The sequence below is a fragment of the Neovison vison genome, chromosome 12 (assembly GCF_020171115.1).
Source record: "Neovison vison isolate M4711 chromosome 12, ASM_NN_V1, whole genome shotgun sequence".
NCBI classification, from domain to species: Eukaryota; Metazoa; Chordata; class Mammalia; order Carnivora; family Mustelidae; genus Neogale; species Neogale vison.
Genome location: NC_058102.1, coordinates 31,594,487 through 31,618,506, shown reverse-complemented (window position 1 = coordinate 31,618,506; position 24,020 = coordinate 31,594,487). Strand labels below are relative to the sequence as shown.

Sequence of the window (24,020 nt, the reverse complement as noted above, 5' to 3'; positions counted from 1 at the left end):
CTCTTTTAATTTGCAAGCAGATTAAAGTTTAAATTGCAGGAAGACTAACTGGCAAGTTTTATATTCTCAGACAAAAAATGTAGAACTCTTGATAATTGCACTTAGTGCTTAAAGAAGACACACAATGGCAAATCGACTATTCAAAAATTGCTTTTGGCAAGCACCTCATTCTGGGAGAGCACAGCTGGTGACTTAGATAGCATTGCCATGGCTCCGATTCACGATGGGTCTCAATTCCTCAAGCAGAAGCCCTAGAAATTCTTACAGGTTGTATATTTAAATGTCTCAATTTTATTTTATTTTAACCTAAGGGACAAAATTATGTATGAATTCCACAGTGCTATATGTGAATTGGTACTTCTATTTTGCTATCAAAAAACTGTCATAACTCCACCTTGAATTTATCAATTCCATGCACTTACTAAAACATAAAAAGGTTGATTTTAATAAAGGTACCACCTTATAATGCAATCTTCATTTAAGGGGAGAAGATTTATGGGTCCTATGTGAATCTTGGTAGATAGGTACTCCTGGAAATACTGTAGGAAGGATCAGGTCTACAAAAGATCAAATTATACTTTCTGAGGTGTTGAGATAATTTTCCAAATGAACAGATGATATGGCAGTTCAATACATAATTTGAACACGCTCATTAATTCCCTGCTGTCTGGAAGCTGAATCCTTTTTCCCAGAGCACAGAAATGTGTCTGGACAGAAGGAAAAAAGTTACTTGTTTTTAACACAATTCCATACTGCTCAGGACTTCCCAGGGTGGAATTGGCTACTGGTGAATGAAAATATTATGTTACTACTCTAGCTGTTTGGGATTCATCAGTGAACAAAATAAAGATTGGATATGAGACATGAGATTACCAAAGGAGTAGATAGAGAAGAAAAGAGAACCAAAGACTAACTCCTAGAACATTCCACATGTAAGAAGTTGAGTAAAAAACAAGGAAGAGTGAAAATAGAGCGCCAGTCAAAAAGAAAAAAAAAAGTATGGTGTTCTAGAACTTAGATCCAGGAGGTGAGGGATTGTGAAAAAATGGTACAATTAATGAATTGGAGATCCCAGTGGATTTGAAGCTTTGTTTACGTCAGGATTCTGGAAAGATTGAAATAGAAAAATAGGCCATAAGATGAAATGCATGTAATTGAGATCATGGGGTGGGGATGGTAATTAGCACTTTGATATGACTAAGAAGAAGTAACTGAGATGGTGAAGATAAGATCAGTGGAGGAATTGCGTTCAAGTAACTGAGAGGCTAACGTGATGGGCATATCATATATTTATATACTGAAATCACCAAGAATTGACACAGGAGTACTGTTAGAGGGCAATGAGCCAGGAGTTCAGACTTTTGAAAAACCAGAAGGGACCAGAAAAACCAGAAGGGAAGTAAACAGAGGCAAACAAACAAAGAAACAAACAAAAACCATCCAAAAACAAAAAACAAAAAAACAAACCCAGCAACACTGAGGGGTGACAATGATTTATTTATTTATATATATATCATATTATATATATATATATATATATATATATATATATAGGCATTAGATGCAGGCTAAATGGTTTTAGGGAAAAGAGAGAGAACATAAAAATGGCAATGAGGATCAAGGGAACCTTCTACCTCCCCTCCAGGTCAAATGCTACTTGGGAACTGGAAGTAAAAACAGCCACCATTTGGGGAGTGTTGCAGGAGAAGTAGGATCCACAGAAGGAAACTATACTTACATTAGCTGTGGATATGAAGGGAAAGTTCATTGAGGAATTTGAAAAAGAACCCTGCTGATAATGGAAGGTAGGGGAAGGGTGAGATGAAAGGGAACCAACTAAGGATAGGACTGAGCCATTTGAGAGATGGGGTTTCTGGTATTCACTGATGTGAAATCATAGAAAATACACATATGGGGTTCTCTGCCTCCAGTTCCTGGCACAGAGCTCCTCAAAGCCTTGTAATTTCCTAAATAACAAGAGTACCAGGGCAACTTTTGTTCTAATATTTGTTTTTAACCTTCGTTTCTGACCTAGAACTCAGAGCTCATAATTTCCTGGGTGATTGGAGTGTCCTTTGTTCTAATGAGGTGACTCTGGGTGGGCTCTCGGTGATGGTCTGCAGAAAAATCAAGCCATGATTAGAAGCTTGGAAATTTCAGCACCTTTCTCCCTTGCTCCAGGAAAGGGAGAGGGCTGGATATTGAGTTAATAATCAATTATGTCTCCATAAAGATTCCAAAAGTATGAGATTAGGAGAGCTTCCAAATTGGTGAACACATACATCCACAAACCCAGCTCCACAACAGAACTCCTGTGCTCTGGATCCTTCTAGACCTTGTTTTATGTACCTCTTCATCTGGCTGTTCATCTGTATCTTTTATGATATCCTGTATTATATAATAAACTGGTAAATGTAGCTAACTGTTTCCCTGAGTTCTATGAGCTATTCTAGCAAATGATAGAATCTGAGGAGGGAGAGCATGGGAACCTCCAATTAGTAGCCAGTTATAAGTTTGAGTAGCCCCCTCGACTGACATCTGAAGTAGTGGCAGGGGGAATCTTTTGGAGCCCTTAGCCCATGGGGTCTGTGCTAACTCCTGGTATTGTTAGAACTGAATTGTAAGACACCTGGGTGTTGTTGCAGAAAGTTGCTTGGAAAAAATCATTGATGTGGGGAAAAAATCCACCCATCTAGTGTCTGAACTGTTTTATGGTAGTAGTGTGAGAACTAATGAGAAACACATAGGAATGTTTTTTATTGTTCAAAGACAAACTGAGATCGAAGGAAATAAAGGGCAGAATGACATCAGTCCCAGTGAATTCAGATCAGGTAAGTGGACATGGTGAGGGTGTGTGGAAGGGTGGGATGATGGGTGTATGGGGCTCCCTCTTGTGCCCTATAGATAGAGGACAGGAGATGTGAGAAAGCAGGATATTAGCAGCCTGTAAAACCCATTTACCCCTCTTACAATGGAAGTACAATGCGTAGGGTTTGGTCCCAGGGCTCAGTACCACCTAGGAAGACTGAATTGTGCCAGAGCTTTTGCAGCAATGGGATTGCATTTTCTCCGCAGTTGAAGCTTAGAAAGAGCCACATATATAGCTGTTCTTCTAGAAGCTGAAGTGTGCAGCTCAGAGCATACCCTTGCTCTCCCTACCTGTAAGACAGGTTTCTGCACATCCCCAGGGAGCAACAGCACGGTGTGACCTCTAAGCTTGGGTCCAGCTGTATGACGCTTTGCAGAGACACAGTTTCCCTCTGCCTAGTGAGGTCAGTAGCCGTTTCATGTTCAGATGAGTAAAGTCCACTTTAGATATGCATGGAGAAAATGTAACTTACTTTCTTCACTTCATCTTGTGGCTACTTGATGGCTCATTCTAAGCTTTAACTTATATTTCTTGATAAAATCATCTCAAACCATCCACTGGCTATTAAACCACACTTGTTTTGCCATACTTTAGTGTATCGTTCTATGCTGCTATTCCAGAACTACATTATATGTCATGTGCATGTTATTTAAAAAATATACTCACTGCTACTTGGTGGCAAAAATAATCCATTGATATTGCGAGGTTTGCTGTGATAAAAGATACAACTGATCTTCACACAACCAAGAGGCTGAGTTTCCCAGAAGCATGAAATGCTGCAGTTTTGCTAGACAAAAGAGGTGGGGGAAATGTAATGATCAGATACCACATTCAAAACAAACACAATGTGCTACAACACAGTACAAAACTATCACAATGTGATAGTTGTGATATCATTGTCACATTGTCACAATGTGACAAAACTATCCCAATTACTGACTTAGGATCATGTGCGTTTCCTGAGATTCAGTATTTCTAAACTCTGCTATGTAAAAGATACAGTAGATATTTCTAAAATACACTCTACCATTTTTTATAAGCATTTAAGTTGAGCAGCATGCAAAATGCCTAAAAGTTAAGTAGTGGAAGAAAGAATCATTTTTTTTTCTCTATTGTGTTGTAAGAGTACATAGCTCAGTCTTATTGAAGGAAGATGCTTTTAAGAAATACGATGATGGTGAGTAATTCTACCTGCATTTCCATGTGTCTAAATCTGCAAAGTGGATCTAAACATTTTCCCTCTCTCCATAATGAGCACACAGTGTCACTGCCAAGGGCCTCTTCGCAGTGTCGGAATCGGCACTGGGAACCCTGCAAGGAAAAAGTAAACAGTATAGAAAACTCAATGTAGTAGTGTTAGTCTTCAACAACAGTAAGTTGCTAATTAATTAGGGAAAATATGACATCAAATTAGAATCACAAAAAAATACTTTACAAAATAAGGTCATGAGTCTAAATTTTAACAAATTTGTTTAATTTTTGTCAAAGACTGAGAATATAATATAGCAGAACATGCAACAAGTCACTGATAAAATGCTATTTTTTGTTATCAGTTAATCCATATGATTCAGAACAAATATATGACACCACTGATATTCTTGATCACAATCCAGTGACAGAGCAATTTCATTTCTTTTTCTGGAAAAGGCCAGTTTTTTGTTTTGTTTAAAAATCACAAGCCATTTTCAAATGGTGGAGATGATCTCTAGTAATCAATCTTTATTAGATAATGTTTTCTTAGTCTATTGGAGACTAAGTGTTAAGTGTGTTTTTACAGGGAAAGTGAATGGAGCTTAAACTTTATATTACTGTGGAATTTTAAGTAATTAATACATTATGCTACATTAAATGTATATCCTTTATAACCTTGGTCTATAAGATAAACAATTGTGCCAACATATATACATACACCAACAAAAGCAGATGTTGATTATTTTCATGGGCTGCTATTACATTTTTTTTTTAATTCTATGTCTTTTACACATAGGCCCACACTTGGAAAAGCTGCAGGCTGCTGTCTTTCTGACAGAGAGATGCATGACATACAATAAAAATATTTCAGGAAGTTCTGTCTTTTGATATATGTTCCATGTTTTTTTCTTTTTTTCTCACCCTCTTACTCCGTCTTCACAATTTCCCCCTTTTAAAAGTGGATCTCATAATACAAAATACTGGACAAGGGGGGCTCCTGGGTGGCTCAGTGGGCTAAGCTTCTGCCTTCGGCTCAGGTCATGATCCCAGGGTCCTGGGATCGAGCCCTGCATTGGGCACTCTGCTCAGCGGGGAACCTGCTTCCCCCTACACCCTGCCTGTCTCTCTGCCTACTTGTAATCACTCTCTGTCAAATAAATAAATAAAATCTTAAAAAAAAAAAAAAGATACTGGATAAGGCTAGATAAACCCGTATTTGAATTCCTGGTTCCATTATTTGTCCATAGTTAACACAAGTTAACACGTTCCTTACCCTGTGTGTGCTTCAGTGTCCTCATCTGTAAAAAGGGAATAAATGCCTCCCTCACAGATTGTAAAAATTATATGAAGAAGGTATTGTGGTTGGTGTTATTATTGTTATGTATTCATTTATTTATTGAGAATTTACCACACATCGATCATGGTGCTGGGTACTTGGGGATACAGCAGTAAAACAGACAAAACTCTGCATACATAGAATATAAATTCCATTATTATTTATCATCTCTAGGTTTAATCATAATAAGACAGGCAAATAAGTGAGCACTGTGTGTTATAGGAAACATAAACTATTGAACACTACATCTGAAACTAATGTGTACTGTAAGGTGGCTAACTGAATTAAAAAAAAAAGTGAATCAAATTCAAATGGTCAAAGAGATTGATTCCATTCAGGCTTCCTAGCAGAGATAAAATACTTTAAATCAGACACAATGTGTCTTTCATTTAGGCATGAACATGAAGCTCCAAATTTCTACATTTATTTGGTTTTGTTGAGATCCATTAATCCTAATCTCTCTCTCTTTTTTTAAAAAGATTTTATTTATTTGACAGAGATCACAAGTAGGCAGAGAGGCAGGTAGAGAGAGAGAGGAAAGGAGGCAAGCCCCCGCTGAGCAGAGAGCCTGATGAAGGGCTCAATCCCAGAACCCTGAGATCATGACCTGAGCCGAAGGCAGAGGCTTTAACCCACTGAGCCACCCAGGCACCCCCCTAATCTCTTTAATATCTTTTTCCCATTTAGATTTATAAACCTGAATTCATATTTGGCTAATTTGCTTATAACATTTCTTTTCCTTTTTCCATATTATCAAATATTTGTTGTTAGACTGTTAACGGGAAAAATTCAGTAACTGGGTTAATGAATTTCAAATAGGGAATCAATTCGATTTATTAAAATAAGTTTGATAGCTGAGTTTAACTTTTTGAATTAACAAGATTGGAATCATATTAACTGTAACAGTATGATGTATCATATAATGTTTCAATATGTTTGAAACTATAACATAATTTTAATTTCCTCAGACAAAGTCAGTATGTCAAAAATACATGATAAGCATTTACTTCAGATTTTAAATATGTAAAGTATTTTTCAGGAAAAGAGTAAATTTTGACTCAGCAATACAAATTATTGCCATATCCTCTTTCATTCTACTAAAAAGCTTAAGTATGTGAAGTACTGTAAATTGTATAATATTTACCTTTATGCATGTGGAATTAAAAAAGAAATAGCAGTCATTCCCAACTTCTGCCATTTTCAACTCTCTTGCTGCTAATCCAATGTTTTTTAATATAAGAATTGCAGGAATGCAAATATAAGAACTATCAGTGTGTAAGGGGGAAAAAGAATTTCTTTTCCAGTCTTTCAGGCTATCAGTAGTATTCTTTTAAAACTGACCTCCTGTCGACAGTATATTACACAATAGATAATTCTTAAAGAAACTTAAATTAGAAGATACCTTCTCTAGCTTTGCAGAAATGTTGAAAGTGGTTGCTAGTAAGCACACAAACTCAAACTTCCAGAATTTTCCTGATTGTTACCTAATCCATTGTTTGCTCATCATAAATGACCTCACACGTAACTGTAACTGTAGGCTGGCCTACCTTAGTGAATTCTGTGTAGTATTTCTCTTCCTCAATCCTAGTATATTAATCAAATAGGCTAATAAAAATAAAATATTTTATCTTTTAATGTTCTGATTGACTTTGGGATATAAGCTAGTTAATAATTTCATAATTAAAAAGTATGAAGTATTTCACAAGTAAATAGCTGTTTTCTAAATCTCATTTCTATATATGGTTTGGAAACAAACTAAAATTTTCTAATAGGTAAATATACTATCTGTACTCCAAGATAATAAATAAAATTATTTAAATAAGTACTCACTGCTATCCATTGAATTGGGAAAAAAATCATTCAGTTTGTGTTATTTTAATAGGTACCTGAAAATAATTGGACTATTTATTCTTCTTGTAGCTATATTCCATTCATTTTTCATCCATCATAAAAGGAGGAATAGCTTCTTCCTATAGCAGAAAGGTCCAGAGTGTCTATAAATTTTGAGAATTTGTTGAAGACAAAGTGAAGTACTCTGATTCCCAGAATGAGACATTTCAATCAGCAGTTACTGAGGTCTTTCTTCATCTTAATATCTTTACTGAAAGAACTAAAACCTGGCAGAAATTAATAAAATTACTCATAAGAGGTGACTCAGGAGTTGCCATAGAGATGACAGTTTATAGTAGATCAAAATGTATTTTTAAAATGCAATGTACTTTGAATTGGAAATTAACAAGATAAAGGCATATGGATTCTCACTTTAGTTAAGTAAAACAGGCTAATTGGTAAGAACTTTCTGAATACTTTAAGGTAAAAATCTAGGAAATAAAATAAGGAACTAAAATTTAGAAGAGTTGTTTGCCTGTAACTGTAAATAAGAGAAAAAATAAAATGAAATAGGCAGTATTAAAAGTAAGTGAAGAAGTAGAGAAAATTTGGCTAAACCCTTGAAAATATTGGCAAAGATATATATCTATATGTATAGATATAGATATATATAAATAAAAAAATCTTAATATCTTGCCTTCTGTTTTGCCCTAACTTCTAACTCTAGAACAATAAAGTACTCATTTTAAGCACATAGGTTATGTAGAAAAACACCTCTAAGAAATATCTTTAAGTGGTCTTTGCCTCCATATAAACTCCCTCTCTGCCTGTGAGCTTTTGGCTACAGGGATTATTTCCAAATACTGTTACCAAACACCATTATTGCATGATTACATGTAACATCATGATTAAAGCCATTGTGGGAATCCCTGTTTTACATAGGGGAGAGGCTGAAAAAAATGTTTTTACCTTTTGGGGTATGTTGGGAATAATTACATTCCATTTGAGACAGCAAAAAAAGGTCAAACCAAAATGCGGATTTTTTTTTCTTTTTTTTTTTTTTTTGTCTTTGCAAAGTGCAGTTTTGTATATTTTGGTAGTCTTTAGACTGCGTGGAGCCTTAATTTCTTCTTTCTTTCTTTTTAAATACAGAACTGTTTTCTTTTATTTTTCTCCTTTCTCTCCTCCTTTTCTTATTCACTTCTTTCCTATTGTGAAATTCATTCTAGTCTTTCAGGAAAAGCTATAATCATTTTCATGAGGATTTTTATTCCCTGTAATGAAGAGCAATAGGAAATTTGCCTCCACATCTGGGAGTAGGCCTGAGAATTCTGTAAGTTATTTTGGGTTGGCTGAGTAGACTCACACTGAGTGTCTTTCATCTTTTTTTTTTTTTAATTTTTTAAAATTTTATTTATTTGACAGAGAGAGAGAGATCACAAGCAGGCAGAGAGAGAGAGAGGAGGAAGCAGGCTCCCCGCTGAGCAGAGAGCCTGATGTGGGCCATGATCCCAGGACCCTGGGATCATGACCTGAGCTGAAGACAGAGGCTTAACCCACTGAACCACCCAGGCGCCCCTGTCTTTCATCTTTGATGCATGCTAGAATACTAGCACATTGGTCGGAGAAGAAAGTATTTCTTCCACTTTTTAATCTGATTATACAACTTTAAGTACAGGGGCTGGTAGTAACTCATTGCTGGCTCTTCAGGTTTATGAAAATCAAGCAAAGCTGTTGGCTGCTACCCATTAGAATCGGAGCCCCGTTTGCAACTGTGAATTGGACCTCTGGCTCTCCCCGACTTGGACTCCTTTGTCTCAGCCAACTGATGAAATCAAAGCACAATAGAGTGCTTCCTGAGGAATGGTTAGCCTTGCTATTACTATTCAAACAGCAACTAGAATGTGTTAGAAGATGATCTCTTCTCAGAAATGACAGAATGTTGGATCTAGAAGATTCTGTGGCAGTTTGGGAAATGGCAGTTGATAGTTGTGAGGGTTATTTAATTGTTGTTCCCTTGAGACCCATGAAACAAGCTGCTTGCTGGGATTCCTCTGGAGGAACAGAAAATCACTGGTGCTTGATTATAAAATATTAAGTGTCTGGTCCCCATTGCTGACAACCAGTATCACTATCAGGTATTCTTTAAAAAAAAAAAAAAAAGTTTGGTTTGGTTTGGTTTTCGCCTTTTTGTGTTTTCTGGAAGATAGCAGAACAGAAAAATGAAGTGGCAAAATCTTTCTCCTCTCTGAATCTGGAAATCAAAAAACAGTGCATTTTTTTTTTAGGGACATTTATTCTTTAGAAACCCTCTTATGGGTAAGTCAGGAAAACTCTGGACTTTGGTGCTTGTAGGTAACACAGTTTTAGAAACAAGACCTGGGCCTTGTCTAAGCACCTGGCGATTGTCAGAACTCTCCTGCTGAAGACTACTAGCTTCAGTAAGATAGAAAGTCACTATTAATAAATATTTAATATTTTATTCGATCATTGACCATCTCATTACTTCCCCTCCAATATTGTTTTAATAAGTCAAAACTGTTGACTAGCTCTGTAGTTGATTGACTCCCAACTACTCAAGCCATTTGGACTCTGTTGGAGCTCATATTTACGATATGAAAAAAATTAAGATTGAAATCCGGTTTGGGATTAGTCTAAGGCTAAATTTTGCACTTAGGAAAGGACATTAGAACCAGTTTCGACTATGTTATGCGGCGCAATGAGGTGCAGTCCAGACGGCATTACTATTCTGTGTGTGTGTGGGAGGGAGGGGGGTCCCAGGTGTTTAAATGGTAGCGTTTTCTAACGCTCTTCCTGGGAAATCCGTTTCCGTCAGGCTTTGAGAGGTCTCTGAGTATTTCTAAACTTCTACAGGAATTTATTAACGAGAACAGGCAATTCCTTTTCACCAGAGTGGTGTTAAGTCGCCACCTGAAATAATTCATTACTTATAACTTGCTATTCTTTAAATTTCATAAATATCATCGGTTACTAAGGATGGTTAAACACACACAACCCAGAAACGGATCTCTAGTTTCACGGTCATCACACCCCGGACTAACGCTCGCGGGAGTGTAAACGGCGCCCCTCGGCGCCCACACTACAACTCCCAGAAGGCGCCGCGGCACGAGGCCGCTTCTGCGCATGCGCCCCCGCCCCACGCTCGGTGTGGGAGCCGTGTGCGCGCTGCCGCCTTTCTTAAGCCGGCAGTGTTCGTGGTTTGAGCGTGAGTGTGACTGTTGGGGACGCTTTCCTGGCCGGACGCTGTTTGGAAGCGTGCTCTGCGTTCGCACTGCTTGTTGGGCCCACCATGAGACGCCTAGGTTCGGTGCAGCGAAAAATGCCGTGTGTGTTTGTGACGGAGGTGAAAGAGGAGCCCTCCACCAAAAGGGAGCATCAGGTACCGAGGAGTGCGGGGTCCGGGGAGCAGCCACGCAGGACTTCGGGGTCGTTAGAGCCGCCCTGCAGGCCCGGAGCTTTTTGCAGGTTTCGCTGGGGAGGTCTGGGGTAGGGGGCTCTTGCTCCCTGAGCTCCAGGTTCTTGTACCTCTTGAGTTGCAAAGGAGGGAATCGTTGAGAGGATTTTTCTGATAAGGCGATTCAAACTTGCCGTCGCACGGAAATGGAAAACCCACATCTTAAGTAATAGTCCTTTTTGCTACCACGTTTTTTGGGGGATACCCCCCCTTAAGAATTCACATAATCAGCGCAATGCAAACTACTGCTTTTCAGGAGTGTGCGACCGAAGTGCAGATTTTAGAAAAACTTGGCTTTTAACTGTTCTCAACACCGGTCAGCACCGGTGGTGTTGACCACTGACCTAATTAGGTCGCTGGAGATCACACCTCCTGGATTGTTGCCAGTAATTACCTGTTTGCTACTGACTTTGGTGTCCCCACCTCTGGTGTTTCTCTCAGCACCGGGGTTTAGTCATAGAGGGACTTTGGTGAGTACTGGTGAATGATTAGTAACCTGTGTCAGGGTAATTAATTCTCTCAGGTGTAGCAGAGTCCTTGAGAGCAGAATCCCCAGGTATTCCCTGCCTCCAACCCATCATACAAAATTCCTCGTGTGTGCGTCTGGCATAGGCCCCCACCCTCCTTACGTCAATTGCGTTGGAGGAGGCCTTGTTTTCTAGACTAGAAGAACTTTAAGGTGGAGACTCCCCTGTTACATCTAGTCCCATTTTCTAGGACCTGACGTGCAAGTAGGTTCTGGTTAAATATTTGTTGAATTAAAGAATGAACCGTGCAGTACTTTCATGCCAATATTCCATTTACCTTGGCCCTTTTTACTTTATTTACTTACTTAAAAAATTTAATTAATTAATTAATTAATTAATTTTAGAGAGCACACGCAGGGGCAGGGGCAGAGGGAGAGAATCTTCAAGCAGACTCCTCACTGAGCTGGAGCCTGTCTTTGGGCTGGATCCCAGCACCCATGAGATCATGACCTGAGCTGAAACCTAGAGAGGGTCAGTGGACTGAGCCACCCAGGCGCCCCTTACCTTGACACTTTTTACTTTATAACATAACATTTCTAGTGCCACGGCAGTTCTAGTTCTCAGTATTTATGTGCTGCTTACTGCACTGCCTGATTGTTCTTTCCTGCCTCCCAGAATGATCATCATCATGTTCTCTCCTGGTCTAAACCCCACAGTTACTGCTACGTGTCTATAGCAGTAGTTGCCACGTAGTGGTTTTTTGTTTTGTTTTGTTTTTTGGGTTTTTTGTTTGTTTGTTTCTTTAGTTTTTTTTTTTTTTTTTTTTTTAGCTGTAAGAAACCTAATAAGAAATACCGATACCCCAAATAGTGGATCATTTTATTGTGATTCTCAACTTTGTATGTTGGTGAGAGTGGATAGTTTGTAAAAGTACCTCCCACCAGGAAAAATAAGCCCCTGCTCAGGTCCCTCTGCAGTGAAGATTTGCTTACACTATTATTGATACCACAGTATTCAAATCCTTAACTGTAAGTCAAGGCTTCCCATTAACCAGGCCCACTTTACTCTTGAAGTACCTGTTGGCCCCACCATGGAGGGCCTGGGCTCAGTGCAGCAGAAAATGCTGTGTGTGTTTTGACAAGAGTTGCCTGCTCAAAGCGAAATCTGTTTCATCCTGCGAACATACTAGGCATGGCCCTGTCTTTATTTTTGCTTAGGCTTTCCAACTGTGCTTGGATTACTTCCACAATTGTTAATTTTTTCAAATCAGACTTTCGCTATGAAACTTTGATGGTCTTAGTTATCCCAGTGATCTCCCCTGTCCGGAAATTGGAGGACCACTCCGTTGATATTCACTGTTACTTTAAACACACATGCCTCGTTTTTCCAGTCGTAGTCTTTAATGAGGAGAACTTTGTGTACCCCTTGGTCTCTTACGTCGTCTTTTAAACATGTTGATAGCAGAGCGTGGTACAATGGTAGAAAGTTAATTCTTATAGAAGGAATATTTGGAGCTCGTCAAGAGCTCTATCGGGCACTGGGTGGTGGGGGTGCGGAGTGTCGAGGGTGGCTCAGTTGCTTAAGTGTCTGCATTCCATTCAGATCATGATCCCAGAGTCCTGGGATCAAGCTCTCTATCTGGCTCCCTGCTATGTGGGGTGTCTGTTTCTCCTTATGCCCCTCACCCCACTCTCATGCTCTCTGTCTCTCTCTCAAATAAACACAACACTAAAAAAACAAAAAACCCTCCATGGGCAGAGTAGTCTCCCTAGGATTTCTGGTAAATTTGAATCCACATCAGCACTGATATTAGGCCAAGACTTTGTTGCTGTACCACCACAGGTTAAACTGATATCCTCTGATACTAACTGCAGAAGTTAGTGATGAATCCCCGTCATTATTTTATCTTGAAAGTACTGAATCAGGGGCACCAGGGTGGCTCAGTGGGTTAAAGCTTCTGCCTTGGTCCTGGGATCAAGCCCCACATCGAGGGTGTCTGCTCAGCAAGGAGCCTGCTTCCCCCTCTCTCTCTGCCTGCCTCTCTGCCTACTTGTGATCTCTCTCTGTCAAATAAATAAATAAAATCTTAAAAAAAAAAAAAGAAAGAAAGAAAGAAAAAGAAAGTACTGAATCAGTAACAGAATGGTGCTAATTTCCCAAGTCTCCCTGACTCAGAAACAGAAACAGTACTTCCATGTATTAATTTTAAAACCTGTACACACCAGTGTTGTGCAGTGTTTTTCACATTATTTGGGATGAGTGTTACTTAAGATAATTCACACTATAAAACGGTGGCATAAGTCTTCCTCAGAAATAAAAATAAATTACGGATAAAACGTTGGTAAGAATTGTAGAAACTCTTCTTCATTCTTGATGGTCTTGTCTTCTCTTCCTAACAGCAGAAGAACCATAAATCATGAGTTTACTACTGTGAAAGCTCAGAGACTTCCCATTTGTTTTTCTCCTTAACATTTAGTATATTTAACATTGTATGTATGTATTATTTTGCTCCTGTTGTCTTGCTCATTAAAATGAAAGTTCCACCAAAGACAGGTCCTTTTTTGTTAATCTCTATATTTTCTAGGGTCAGGGATGAGAATTAACCCATGGAAGGCATTTAGCAAGTGATTATCAAGTAAATGCTTGAACACACTGTGCTCCAGAGACAGTGCTGCATAGGACATGGTTCCTGTTGTCAGCTCATGGTGGATAAAGAAACAGAATAAAAATGAATGTGGGAGAACAGGTGTTGCTGTGATAGCATAGAGTGGAGGGGGGTAACTCATGAGAACTTGATGGAAGAAATATTTTTTAATTGTGAAGGGTAAGCAGGAAATTGTACTTTAGAAATAGTGAAATTAAGAACATTCCAGGTGAGGGTATGGGTGAAGGCATAGAGGCTGTTTATCTGAAACCGATTTTCTTTCTCTCTTTTTTAAGTCATTTAAAGTTTTGGCAACTGAAACTCTAAGTCACAAGGCATTAGATGCAGATATATACAGTGCAATTCCAACAGAAAAAGTGGATGGAACATGTTGTTATATTACTACTTACAAAGGTAAAACAAAACTACTACAAATATTATTTGATCACTTTACAAACTATATATATCTGAAGTAGGGCATTTATCCTCATAAGCCCTAGGCAGTCTAAATATAAGAGCAAAATGATAAAGTCCCAGTTGTAATACTTATTTATTACATCAGTGTATCTCATGGGGGGAGGAAGGGAAGATCATTAACATTTACTTAATACTCATTAAAGGCAGGTGATAGGATAAATGTTTTATACATGTCATCTCTAATTTGCACAGTAAGCCTCTCTATTACAGAGATAGAGCCTCAGAGCACTTAATTTGTTCAAGACCAGCTAATTAATGAATGACTAACCTGGTAATAGAACCTATGTTTGATCCTAAAACTTGTTCTGATTTCACTGATTCTGGTGCTGACTCCATAGTTTTTATTACTATTGGCAGCATCTCTAGTTTATTTCAATCTAATGCACTTTAAGAGTTAGAAACTAAAATAGAAATTGTCAGTTAAGGAAAACAAATGCATCAAAAAGAGAGAAATAATCTTTATGATTTCCTTTTACCTCTTAATTCCAGCAAGAGAAACAGAACAGTTAAATAAATGCAAATTAGACATATTCCTGGTACCATGAAATCTCTTCTGAAATGCATTTTTTCCAGTATGAATTGTGATTAACATACACTTAACGTAATTTACCATCTTAACCATTTTTAAGTGTACGGTTCATTGTTGTGCTCCAATCACCACCGTCCGTCTCCAATCACCACTTCATCTGCGACATTGGAACTCAGTACCCATTAAGTAATTCACCATTCCCTTGACAGCCCTTGACAACCATATTCTACTTTGTCTCTGTGGTTTCAGCTATTCTAGATACCTCATATATGTGGAGTCAAACAGTGTTTGTCTTTTACGGCAAGCTTATTTCATTTAGTATAGTGTCCTCAGTGTTCTTGTTGGAGTACCTAGACGGTTCCCTTCCTCTTCATGGGTAACAGTTCATTGTGTGTATAGACTCGTTTTGTTTGTTGTACATACCACATAATTTTATGTCCATATCACATAGTTTTTTGTCCAAACCATTCATCCATCAGTGTATACTTGGACAACTTCTACCTTTTGGCTGTTGTAAACAATGCTGCTATGAGCATGATGAACAAATACCTTCTTGAGGTCCTGCTTTCAGTTCTTTTGGGTCTATATCCAGAAGATCTATATTGTTGGATCATAGAGTAATTTTATTTTTAATTTTTTGAGGAACTGTCATACTGTTTCTCCACAGCAGCTGCACGATTTACATTCCCAACAGTGCACAAGGGTTCCAGTTTTTCCACACCCTCACCAATACTTGTAATTCTGTTTGATAGTAGCCATTTTAATGGGTATAAGTGAAATGAATTTTTGTACTTACTAGTAAAAAGAACAAAAGGTCCATTCAACCAGAAATAATGGAATATAATTTTAATCTGGTTCTTCATAATATTTATTGGGATAGTTAATAAGTAATACAGAATGTCTGAACCAAACTATAATCAGTAATTTAAAAATTAATATATTTGAAGAAACTAAAAGATTTTTCAGGCTTTCATGTTTGTATTAAGCAGCTTAAATGTGCATCATTATGTGATCATGTATAATGTGGCAGATAAACATGACTAGATTGCTGAAGAAAATGTATAGGGTCCAGAATGGCAGTGCTTGCGTATCCGCAGTTTATTACAGGTAAAGGATACACAGTATTAGCAAGGGCATTAAATGTTAAGGGTGTACATTGCAGCAAAGGGTCTGGGAGTCCAGGCGAAAGCGCCTGTTGTTACCCGCCTTACCCCTCTCCACTCCTCCCAGCCCCCAAGGTTCTGGCAGGACATACTTTGTCAAATCAAGAACCACTGGTGTATGCAGGGAACACCTTGGAAACAGAATCCAAAATGGAGTGTCAACTGGGGATTTTTATATTCTGCGGGTCATGGAGATCTCTTCCTGCTAACTAACCAGTCCCAACAGCAGAGCCCGCCGGGAGTCTCACTGAGACCAGCTATAAGACTCATTAGTCTCAGTGTCATCAATAAAGAATGTGGGCACACTGCCCTGAGACTTCGCAGATCCACGATTACAGATCATCATTAATAATACTTGACCGGGGATCAGAGCCATGCAAAACAGCTCAGTCTCATTCCACATTTTTGGGAACTAACCCTTACAGCACACCATCATGTTTCTGGAAAAGTGTGACTACAATTATCTGGGTACGTTTCCATTTAGTTTCCATTCTCACAAATGCTCGTTGCTGATAAAATCTGGCTGTGGAATGTCCTTATGAAAGGGTCACATATTACTTTTTAATCTCATCCTCAGCATTCTCGAACCAAAGACTTGGGTCTTAGAATATCAGATATGGCTGGGCAAGATGCATCTGTTAGAATGTGTCTTACAGGGTTGGTGCTTTTGGGGAAGATGACCCTGTTACTTATTGAAAAAACTTTATACTGAAATGTCTTTCAAGATAAGTTTTATTGTTTGCTTCTTAAACTTTTCTTTTCCCTATTATTATTATTATTATTTTAGGTCAGCCATACCTTTGGGCTCGGCTAGATAGAAAACCTAACAAATTAGCTGAGAAGAGATTTAAAAATTTTCTACATTCAAAACAAAACTCAAAAGGTTAGTGGGCTTCTTTTTTTTTTTTTTCTTTTTAGCTTTTTATGATTTAAATAACCTGCAAGTTTTGGCTTATTTCTTGCTCTGGTGGTATTTTTATATGTTATATCCTTCTTACAATTTAAGTACTTAGGGGAAGGAAGAAAATTATAATTGAATATCTTTGTATGTAAAAGAATATTCTTGAAAAAGATTTTGAATCATTTTCCTAACATTTTTATAACTCATTAGAGTATGTTGATTTTATTAAAACGTACAGATCACTACATATATACTGTATTGAGCAACTCATTTTGGTTTTGTTGCCTAAGAGACAAATATGTAATTTTATAAATCAGGCACAAAAATGTCAAAGGATTATCAGTATGTTTAATTAAACATTAAAATTCTTCTAATATAAGCAGATATATACATTAATCACTGTATCTACTCATTCATATATGTATTTATAGGTTTATGTTTATAGTGCATTAAAAATTCATCATCTACACATATTAGAACATTGGCTACTTTAGACTTTTGTCCACTGTTTACAGAGTGGTGGATTCAGAATTGAAAAGTTGTTTTTAAAGATTTTATTTATTTATTGGACAGAGAAAGTGTTGAGCACAAGCAGGGGGGTAGCATGCACAGGGAAAATGAGAAGCAGGCTCCTCACTGAGCAGAGCACCTGATGTGGGGTTCAGTCCTAGGACCCTGTGATCATGACCTGAGCCAAAGGGAGATGCTTAACTGAAGGAACCACCTAGGTTCCCCCAAATTGAAAATTTAAAGTGCTAGTGCCCTAACCCTGAGAAGTGCAGTTACATCATGGTTATAATGCAGAATGATTATATAAGACCTGATATTATGGGGTTTATTAGCTCTTCCCACTTTGAATTTGTTCATCTTCTCTATTTTTTAAAGTATCACCACATTTAAAATTACTTAACTCTTTTAGAATTTTTTTGGAATGTTGAGGAGGACTTCAAACCTGTTCCAGAGTGCTGGATACCAGCAAAAGAAATAGAACAATTAAACGGGAATCCGATGCCTGATGAAAATGGACACATTCCTGGTATCATGAATACTTTTCTAAAATGCATAAGTAGTTTTTCTGGGAATGGGGAGAATTTTGCAAAAGTGTGCTGAGTAGAAAGATACCCCAAAATAAGGTTCAGTTCAGCAGGTGTATATCTTGAGTACCTATAATATGCAGAGTAGTCTTAGGTTCTAGTAATACAAAATGAAGATTAGAATCTTATCCCCCATGATCTTTTAGACACTAGGGGAAATCCATCAATATTGGTATGATTTAAGAAAGAACTAAAAGGAAAGTATACAAAGGGTATAGTCAGAGAAAAGAGGAAGAATTCTTGTCAGCCTGTGGTAGTTAGAGGAAGCTTCTAAGCACAGAGGTCATCTGTACCGAAGCATAAGAACCAGGAAGTTAGCTGGCAAGGAAGAGGGAAGGTCAGCATAGGCAAACTTGCCTGAAGAGGAGCAAAATGGAGTTGTGGGAATTTTATGTGACATTTCTCTATGGCTGGAATGTTTAGGGTGTATGACATTGGAGGACATTAATAGAACTTGATGTTGGAGAGGTGGAATGGGCTCAGATCTTAAAGGAGTTTATATTCCATTTAGAGGAGTTCTGAGTTCATCCTGAAGATGATTATTAAGCAGGGGTACAGCAGAATTAAATTTAAAATTTTGAAGCAAGATTATGATAAAAGTGTGGTGGGTTTCCCTGGAGACTAATGGACTAGAAAAAAGGTTATTACAGTTACCTGAGTGAGTACTGAAGGTCAAAGATGTGACCAAAGATGGTCACAATGGCATATGTGTCCTAGTTTTTGTTTGTTGATAAAGAATTGTTCACATGAGGGAGCCTTTCTGGTAACAAAAGTTAGGAGAGGAATAGCAATAACCTTCAGTACCTGTGGAATTAATACATTGTTCAGCAAATATTGCAACAGTACAATAAATTGTAGAACACTGCATAGGTCTATTGTCCCTGAAACTGGAGAGATGGTAGAGAAAAAACCTTTAAGGAAAAAAGAAAAAAAAGTTTTAGTGCTGTGTTTTAGAAAGGCATTTGGTTATTACTGAAAATTTTCTAGAAAGGAATACTGAATATTCTGTAGTGAACTGTCAAACAGGTTGATTCCTCAATAGAGTAAAAAGTAAAAATAACCTTATGATTAAAAGAATGATTAGGATTGAAAAAGTAAAACTGCTAATGCTTCCACTGATTAAAAAAAAAAGTTATCTGTGTGATTAACATCCAGAAAACATGGAAAATCTATAACAAAATTGAAATTGCTTCAAGTCTCAATCCAAAGAAAAGCAGTGTCCTGATAGTTTTTCCTTTACATGTAGGTTGGGTACCAGTGGAGAAAAACAACAAGCAATATTGCTGGCATTCCTCTGTAGTTAATTATGAATTCGAAGTTGCCCTGGTACTGAAGCATCATCCTGATGATCCTGGGCTTCTGGAAATTAGTGCAGTGCCTCTCTCCGATCTCCTGGAACAAACACTAGAGCTTATAGGAACAAATATTAATGGAAACCCGTATGGTGAGTGAGGCCTTTTTCCTGCTCAGTTATAGTAACTGTCATTGATAAAGAGAACTTCCTAGGCTTAACTTAAAACACATACACTAAAGAAATGACTAATTTGAGTTAAACAGCTTCCTAGAATTATAGCCATTGCTAGTTATGTCCATGGAGAAATTTATGCAGGACTCAAACCATTTTATTAACCCAAAAAAGTTGATTTTAGCCTCTCATTCTTTCACATAATAACACTATAAAACTGTGTATGAAAGGGAAATATTCAAGTGTAACTTTTTGTTGCTTATTAAAATTTAGGTGAAATGAGTTGAATGAAAATCCTGTTTTTTTTCATGGCTAGGTATTTAGTTTAGCATTAACAGCTAAGAGTAAATTAAGTAGAGAATTGACCATGAATCGAGTATCACAATCTGTACTACAGTTAACTGAGTGCAAGTCCAGAGGGTACTGTGTAAAAAACACTGTTGATAGGAACTGGAGACAGACCCAAGGACATTAAAGCTGCAATAGCAAAGTCCTACACAGGGATCAGAAGCAGACTGATTGGCAGTTGGAAAGAAGACAGTAATTATACAAGTTATCAGAGGTACAGAGTGGCTGTTTGGCAAACACTGTGAATGATAGTTGAACTTGGCTAGTGGTATAGATCAGGGGTTGGCAAACTTTCACTGTACAAGTCCAGAAGTAAATATTTAGGTTTTGTAGGCTGTAAACAGTACTTAAAAGAATGGGTATAGCTGTGTTCCATTGAAACTACAAAAACAGGCATCTGGTTGGATTTAGCCCACGGGTTATAGTTTGCTGACCCTTGGTACACATTATATGAAGGTGAAATTTATATTTAATGGGTTAAGGTGGCAGTTTTAAATGACATCACCGCTTAGGAAACCAGCTAAGTTTTTTGGTAAGTTAATTGCTAAATGTCTTCAAAGGTTTTTTTTTTTTAAGTAAATTTTCTCGGTTTTTGGAACTTTTGTATGGCTAATGGAAATTTTTAACATTTAGGGTTAGGAAGCAAGAAGCATCCATTACATCTTCTTATACCACATGGTGCATTTCAAATCAGAAATCTACCTTCCTTGAAGCACAATGACCTATTATCCTGGTTTGAAGGTTGCAGAGAGGGTAAAATTGAAGGAATAGTGTGGCATTGCAACGATGGCTGTTTAATCAAGGTAATGACAGAAAATAGCTTGTGGTATCATATTGTCTTCCTAAAAGGAGGTAGAGGTGGCACCAGAATATTCTCTATAGATTGCAGAAATTCTGATGTGTTGTGAAGAAATTTAATTTCCTCATCTTACAGGCCACCATTCTTTATATAATAGTGTTTCCCAATGTGTATTCATTCTCTGGGGCATTGATTTTCCAAATGTACTTCAGAATTAAACTGATGAAAATGTTTGGAAAGCTCTGCATATTACATACTCCCTTCTTGGAAATTAATGTTGCAAATGAATGCCCTCTGAGATAATCTGTACCAGCTTATTTTAACCCAGCATTCCCCAAACTTACCTGACTATAGAATTTGAGTTAAAAGTGCCAAGGTAACAGTTAATATTTACCAAATGAATTTTTAGACTTTGTGCCCTGTCACTTGGACTATTTGATTTCTCACAGGTTTCTGAAATTAGTGATGTTCAGAACTGGACCTTAAGTCATATCAACCCCCTGACTCCCAACAGTTCAAAAACGGAGATGCCATTTTTAACCCCTCTCTCCATTACTTCATAGATAAAATTATTTAAGGATTCTGATCTGTTGAATCTATACTTCTTCCAAACCAGCTGGCAGTTAATTTTCATTTTAATTGTAGCCAAGATTCATGCTTGACCTGTTTATCACCCTCCTAAATGTTCTCTTTCAGTCTTACCTTTATTCTGTCCATTCTTCATAGTAAGTTAAAATGTTACTTTTTGCATAAAAGTGCTTAGTGACTTTAAGAATATTCATGATCTGACCCTTGCTTCACTTTCCAGAACGGCTATATATCCTATGTGCCAAATATACCCACACTGTATATGTTCTAACCATCAAAAAGCACCATTCTGTCAACGTGATATTTAGAATGCCTCCCACTCATATTTTTTAATTGGCTAGCTTCTGTACTCAGCAACAGACTCTATTCATTAAATTTTTATGGAGCCCCTGAATATGTTCCTGGCATGTTTCCAGGTGCTGGAAATACAGAGTCAACAAAACAATGTCTCTGCCTTCATGAAGCTCACATTCTAATGGGGAAGATAGACAATAACAAGTAAATATGTAATATGTCAGGAGGAGAACAGCTATGAAAACAAGAAAAAGGGTAAGATAAAGTGGAGCCTTAAATAATGCTTGGCAGATGGTAGGCATTCAAAATACATATTTATAAGTGAATGAAGGTCAAAAAGTCTAAAGCTGATACCTTTTTTCTCTCTTCAGGTTCACCGCCATCATCTTGGTTTATGCTGGCCAATTCCAGAGACTTACATGAATTCAAAACCAGTTATTATCAACATGAACCTGAACAAGTATGACCATGGCTTTGATACCAAGTGTTTGTTTAGTCTTTTTTCAAAAATAGATAATCAGAAATTTGGTAGACTGAAAGATATAATACTTGATATAAACTAGAAATGCAGTTAAGAACCAGCTTTATTGTTATCTTTGAATCTTGAAAATTCGGCCATATATGGAAGGTAAAAAAAATCTCAAGGTTCCATGTCTAATAGAGAGTATATCTTCTAGCATTTGAAGAAACGAATTTCTCAGTTGCAAAGGTCTATTCAAAATTTTATTTGGAACCAGCAAATGAATTTAAGCCACTACTGCATTAAAAATGTAGTAATAAGCTCCTTACCTTAAATACAGCAATTAAACCAACAATTCTGGATCATCAACTTTAAATAGTTCAAGATGAATTTATTCTGACACTTAACAAAACTTATGGCTATAACCTCATACCTGTTTATATACATGTACACATATATAAAACTAGAGTCTTAACACATATATAAATAAGTATATTTATAAACCCCAACTTTAAATGTTAAAGTTATTGAAATTCACCCCTATACTCTTTAAAAAACTTTAAATATTATGTATACAGAAATTCATCATAGCTTATTTGATCTAGTCATACCTTATGCTAAAAGTCATCAAAAATATACTTTAAAATTTCATATAACTTTATTTACTAAAACTTCAATTTAATAAAGGTACAGGGTATGAAGAAGGAAATCATGTAGGTCAGAGATCTGTGTGATTTCCAGATGGAGTTTTGACTTATAAAGTAAATAGTTAAATAAAATTATAGGTATGGGTAGTTTAATAAATGGGAAGATCAGCAGGACTTTCCTCTTCATCTTCAAACTGTTCAGAATCAGCAATAGGACTAGTTAACTCAACTCCACATTGTTCAGAAAGTTTTTTTAACTTCTCTTCTAACAGAATATTCTTCTTCACTTCTTCTTTATAATTATACTTGAGATCTTCAATTTCTTCAAAAAATGAAGGATCAAAGTTTTCCAGTTCTTTTTTCAGCTTTTTTATTTCCTCCTAATAGAAACATAATATCTTTGAAAGGTATGTAGGAATATAATATATTCTTTAGATTTGAAATAAAGAGACTCAATTACAAACACAAAATCCAAAGTAACCTGAATAATCTAATATACTTATATACTATATAGGCAGAAGTATGTTTTTAGAATTTTGCAAATAAGGTTTCCTTGTACAGCATAAATAACTAACTTGTTCGCTAACAAATTAAGTTATCCCGTAAGTTATGTCCTACTTTTTGACTAAAATTTATCAGTTCTTAAACGGAGATGGCATTTAATCTTTCTCCAAAAGTATATCAGATATTCTCATTGAGGCAATCAAAAAGACTTGGCCAATCACAACATAGATTATTTTGGTTAAGATTCTTTGGTTTAGGGTTCATTTGTTTTCTTCACACACACTTATTTTTTATATTTAGAATTAGGGAAACTCTAGGACTTCTACCTGGCGAAGAGACATCTGGTGAAGAGACAATTTGGACTTTAGAATAGTTAATTCTAGTTAATTAATTCTAGCTAATTCTTCAGCTTATGCTCTTTTATTCTGTTTATAGATTCCTTAAGAGATAAAGCATGGCAGATCTCTCTCTTTAATAAAGGGAGCTATTCCTGAAAAGAATTTCAAAAGGAAATAAAAGGGGCATCTGGGTGGCTCAGTGGGCTAAAGCCTCTGCCTTTGGCTCAGGTCGTGATCCCAGGGTCGTGGGATCAAGCCCCACATCGGGCTCTCTGCTCAGCAGGGAGCCTGCTTCCTCCTCTCTGCCTACTTATGATCTCTGTCTGTCAAATAAATAAATAAAATCTTAAAAAAAAAAAAAAGGAAATAAAAGACACTTTTCCCAGTATGACCCAAAACGTATATTAAAATAATGAGCCATATTTGTTGAGAATCAAAAAATAAACGTCTCTTTAATCCTATTTGTTTGGTCTCAGTATTTTTGTAGCTCTTGTTTAATATTTTTAACACAGATGAATATAATGAATTCTATAGTATCGAGGTCAGATGTATACCCAGGAATTTTTAGGATACATACTTAAAACTCAAGGGTGGTGTTCAT

General features: G+C 37.0%; 3 protein-coding genes across 14 annotated transcripts in view; 1 reads left to right on the top strand and 2 right to left on the bottom strand.

Moving 5' to 3' along the window:
- C12H12orf50 (chromosome 12 C12orf50 homolog) overlaps window positions 1-4,087 on the bottom strand; it is a 32,008-nt gene extending 27,921 nt beyond the window's left edge. Inside the window, exons 1-2 of one of the 2 annotated variants that reach the window (XM_044228250.1) lie at window positions 4,061-4,087; window positions 3,536-3,656 (exon numbers count right to left, since the gene is read on the bottom strand). In XM_044228250.1, coding sequence (XP_044084185.1) covers window positions 3,536-3,656; window positions 4,061-4,072 — 133 coding nt within the window. In that variant the 5' untranslated portion in view covers window positions 4,073-4,087. The remainder of the gene's footprint in view (window positions 1-3,535; window positions 3,657-4,060) is intronic. The other variant, XM_044228251.1, reaches the window with a different exon arrangement.
- A 6,356-nt stretch (window positions 4,088-10,443) lies between these two features.
- C12H12orf29 (chromosome 12 C12orf29 homolog) lies at window positions 10,444-22,299 on the top strand. 2 transcript variants are annotated; one of them, XR_006381297.1, is made up of 8 exons: window positions 10,444-10,626; window positions 14,109-14,226; window positions 16,769-16,864; window positions 17,802-17,918; window positions 19,223-19,420; window positions 20,423-20,592; window positions 21,593-21,725; window positions 21,842-21,948. XR_006381297.1 is itself a non-coding variant. In XM_044227373.1 (7 exons), the coding sequence occupies exons 1-7, from the start codon at window positions 10,537-10,539 to the stop codon at window positions 22,031-22,033; spliced, it is 981 nt and encodes a 326-aa protein (XP_044083308.1). In that variant the 5' UTR covers window positions 10,444-10,536; the 3' UTR covers window positions 22,034-22,299. The 2 variants fall into 2 exon arrangements, 1 of the variants encoding a protein (XP_044083308.1); XM_044227373.1 differs by lacking the exon at window positions 21,593-21,725 and having other exon boundaries at window positions 21,842-22,299.
- CEP290 (centrosomal protein 290) overlaps window positions 22,176-24,020 on the bottom strand; it is a 98,202-nt gene continuing 96,357 nt past the window's right edge. For all 10 annotated transcript variants that reach the window (XM_044227365.1, XM_044227367.1, XM_044227366.1 and 7 more), the window contains one exon: window positions 22,176-22,957. In XM_044227365.1, the coding sequence (XP_044083300.1) occupies window positions 22,727-22,957 (231 nt within the window). In that variant the 3' untranslated portion in view covers window positions 22,176-22,726. The remainder of the gene's footprint in view (window positions 22,958-24,020) is intronic.

What these genes read in the sequence shown, in the direction of transcription:
- C12H12orf29 (XM_044227373.1), top strand. Translation starts at nt 10,537, where the DNA reads ATGAGACGCCTAGGTTCGGTGCAGCGAAAAATGCCGTGTGTGTTTGTG. An exon ending in TTCAAAACAAAACTCAAAAG is followed by an intron (nt 16,865 to 17,801) that starts GTTAGTGGGCTT and finishes TAACTCTTTTAG; the next exon opens with AATTTTTTTGGAATGTTGAG. An exon ending in TGAAAATGGACACATTCCTG is followed by an intron (nt 17,919 to 19,222) that starts GTATCATGAATA and finishes CTTTACATGTAG; the next exon opens with GTTGGGTACCAGTGGAGAAA.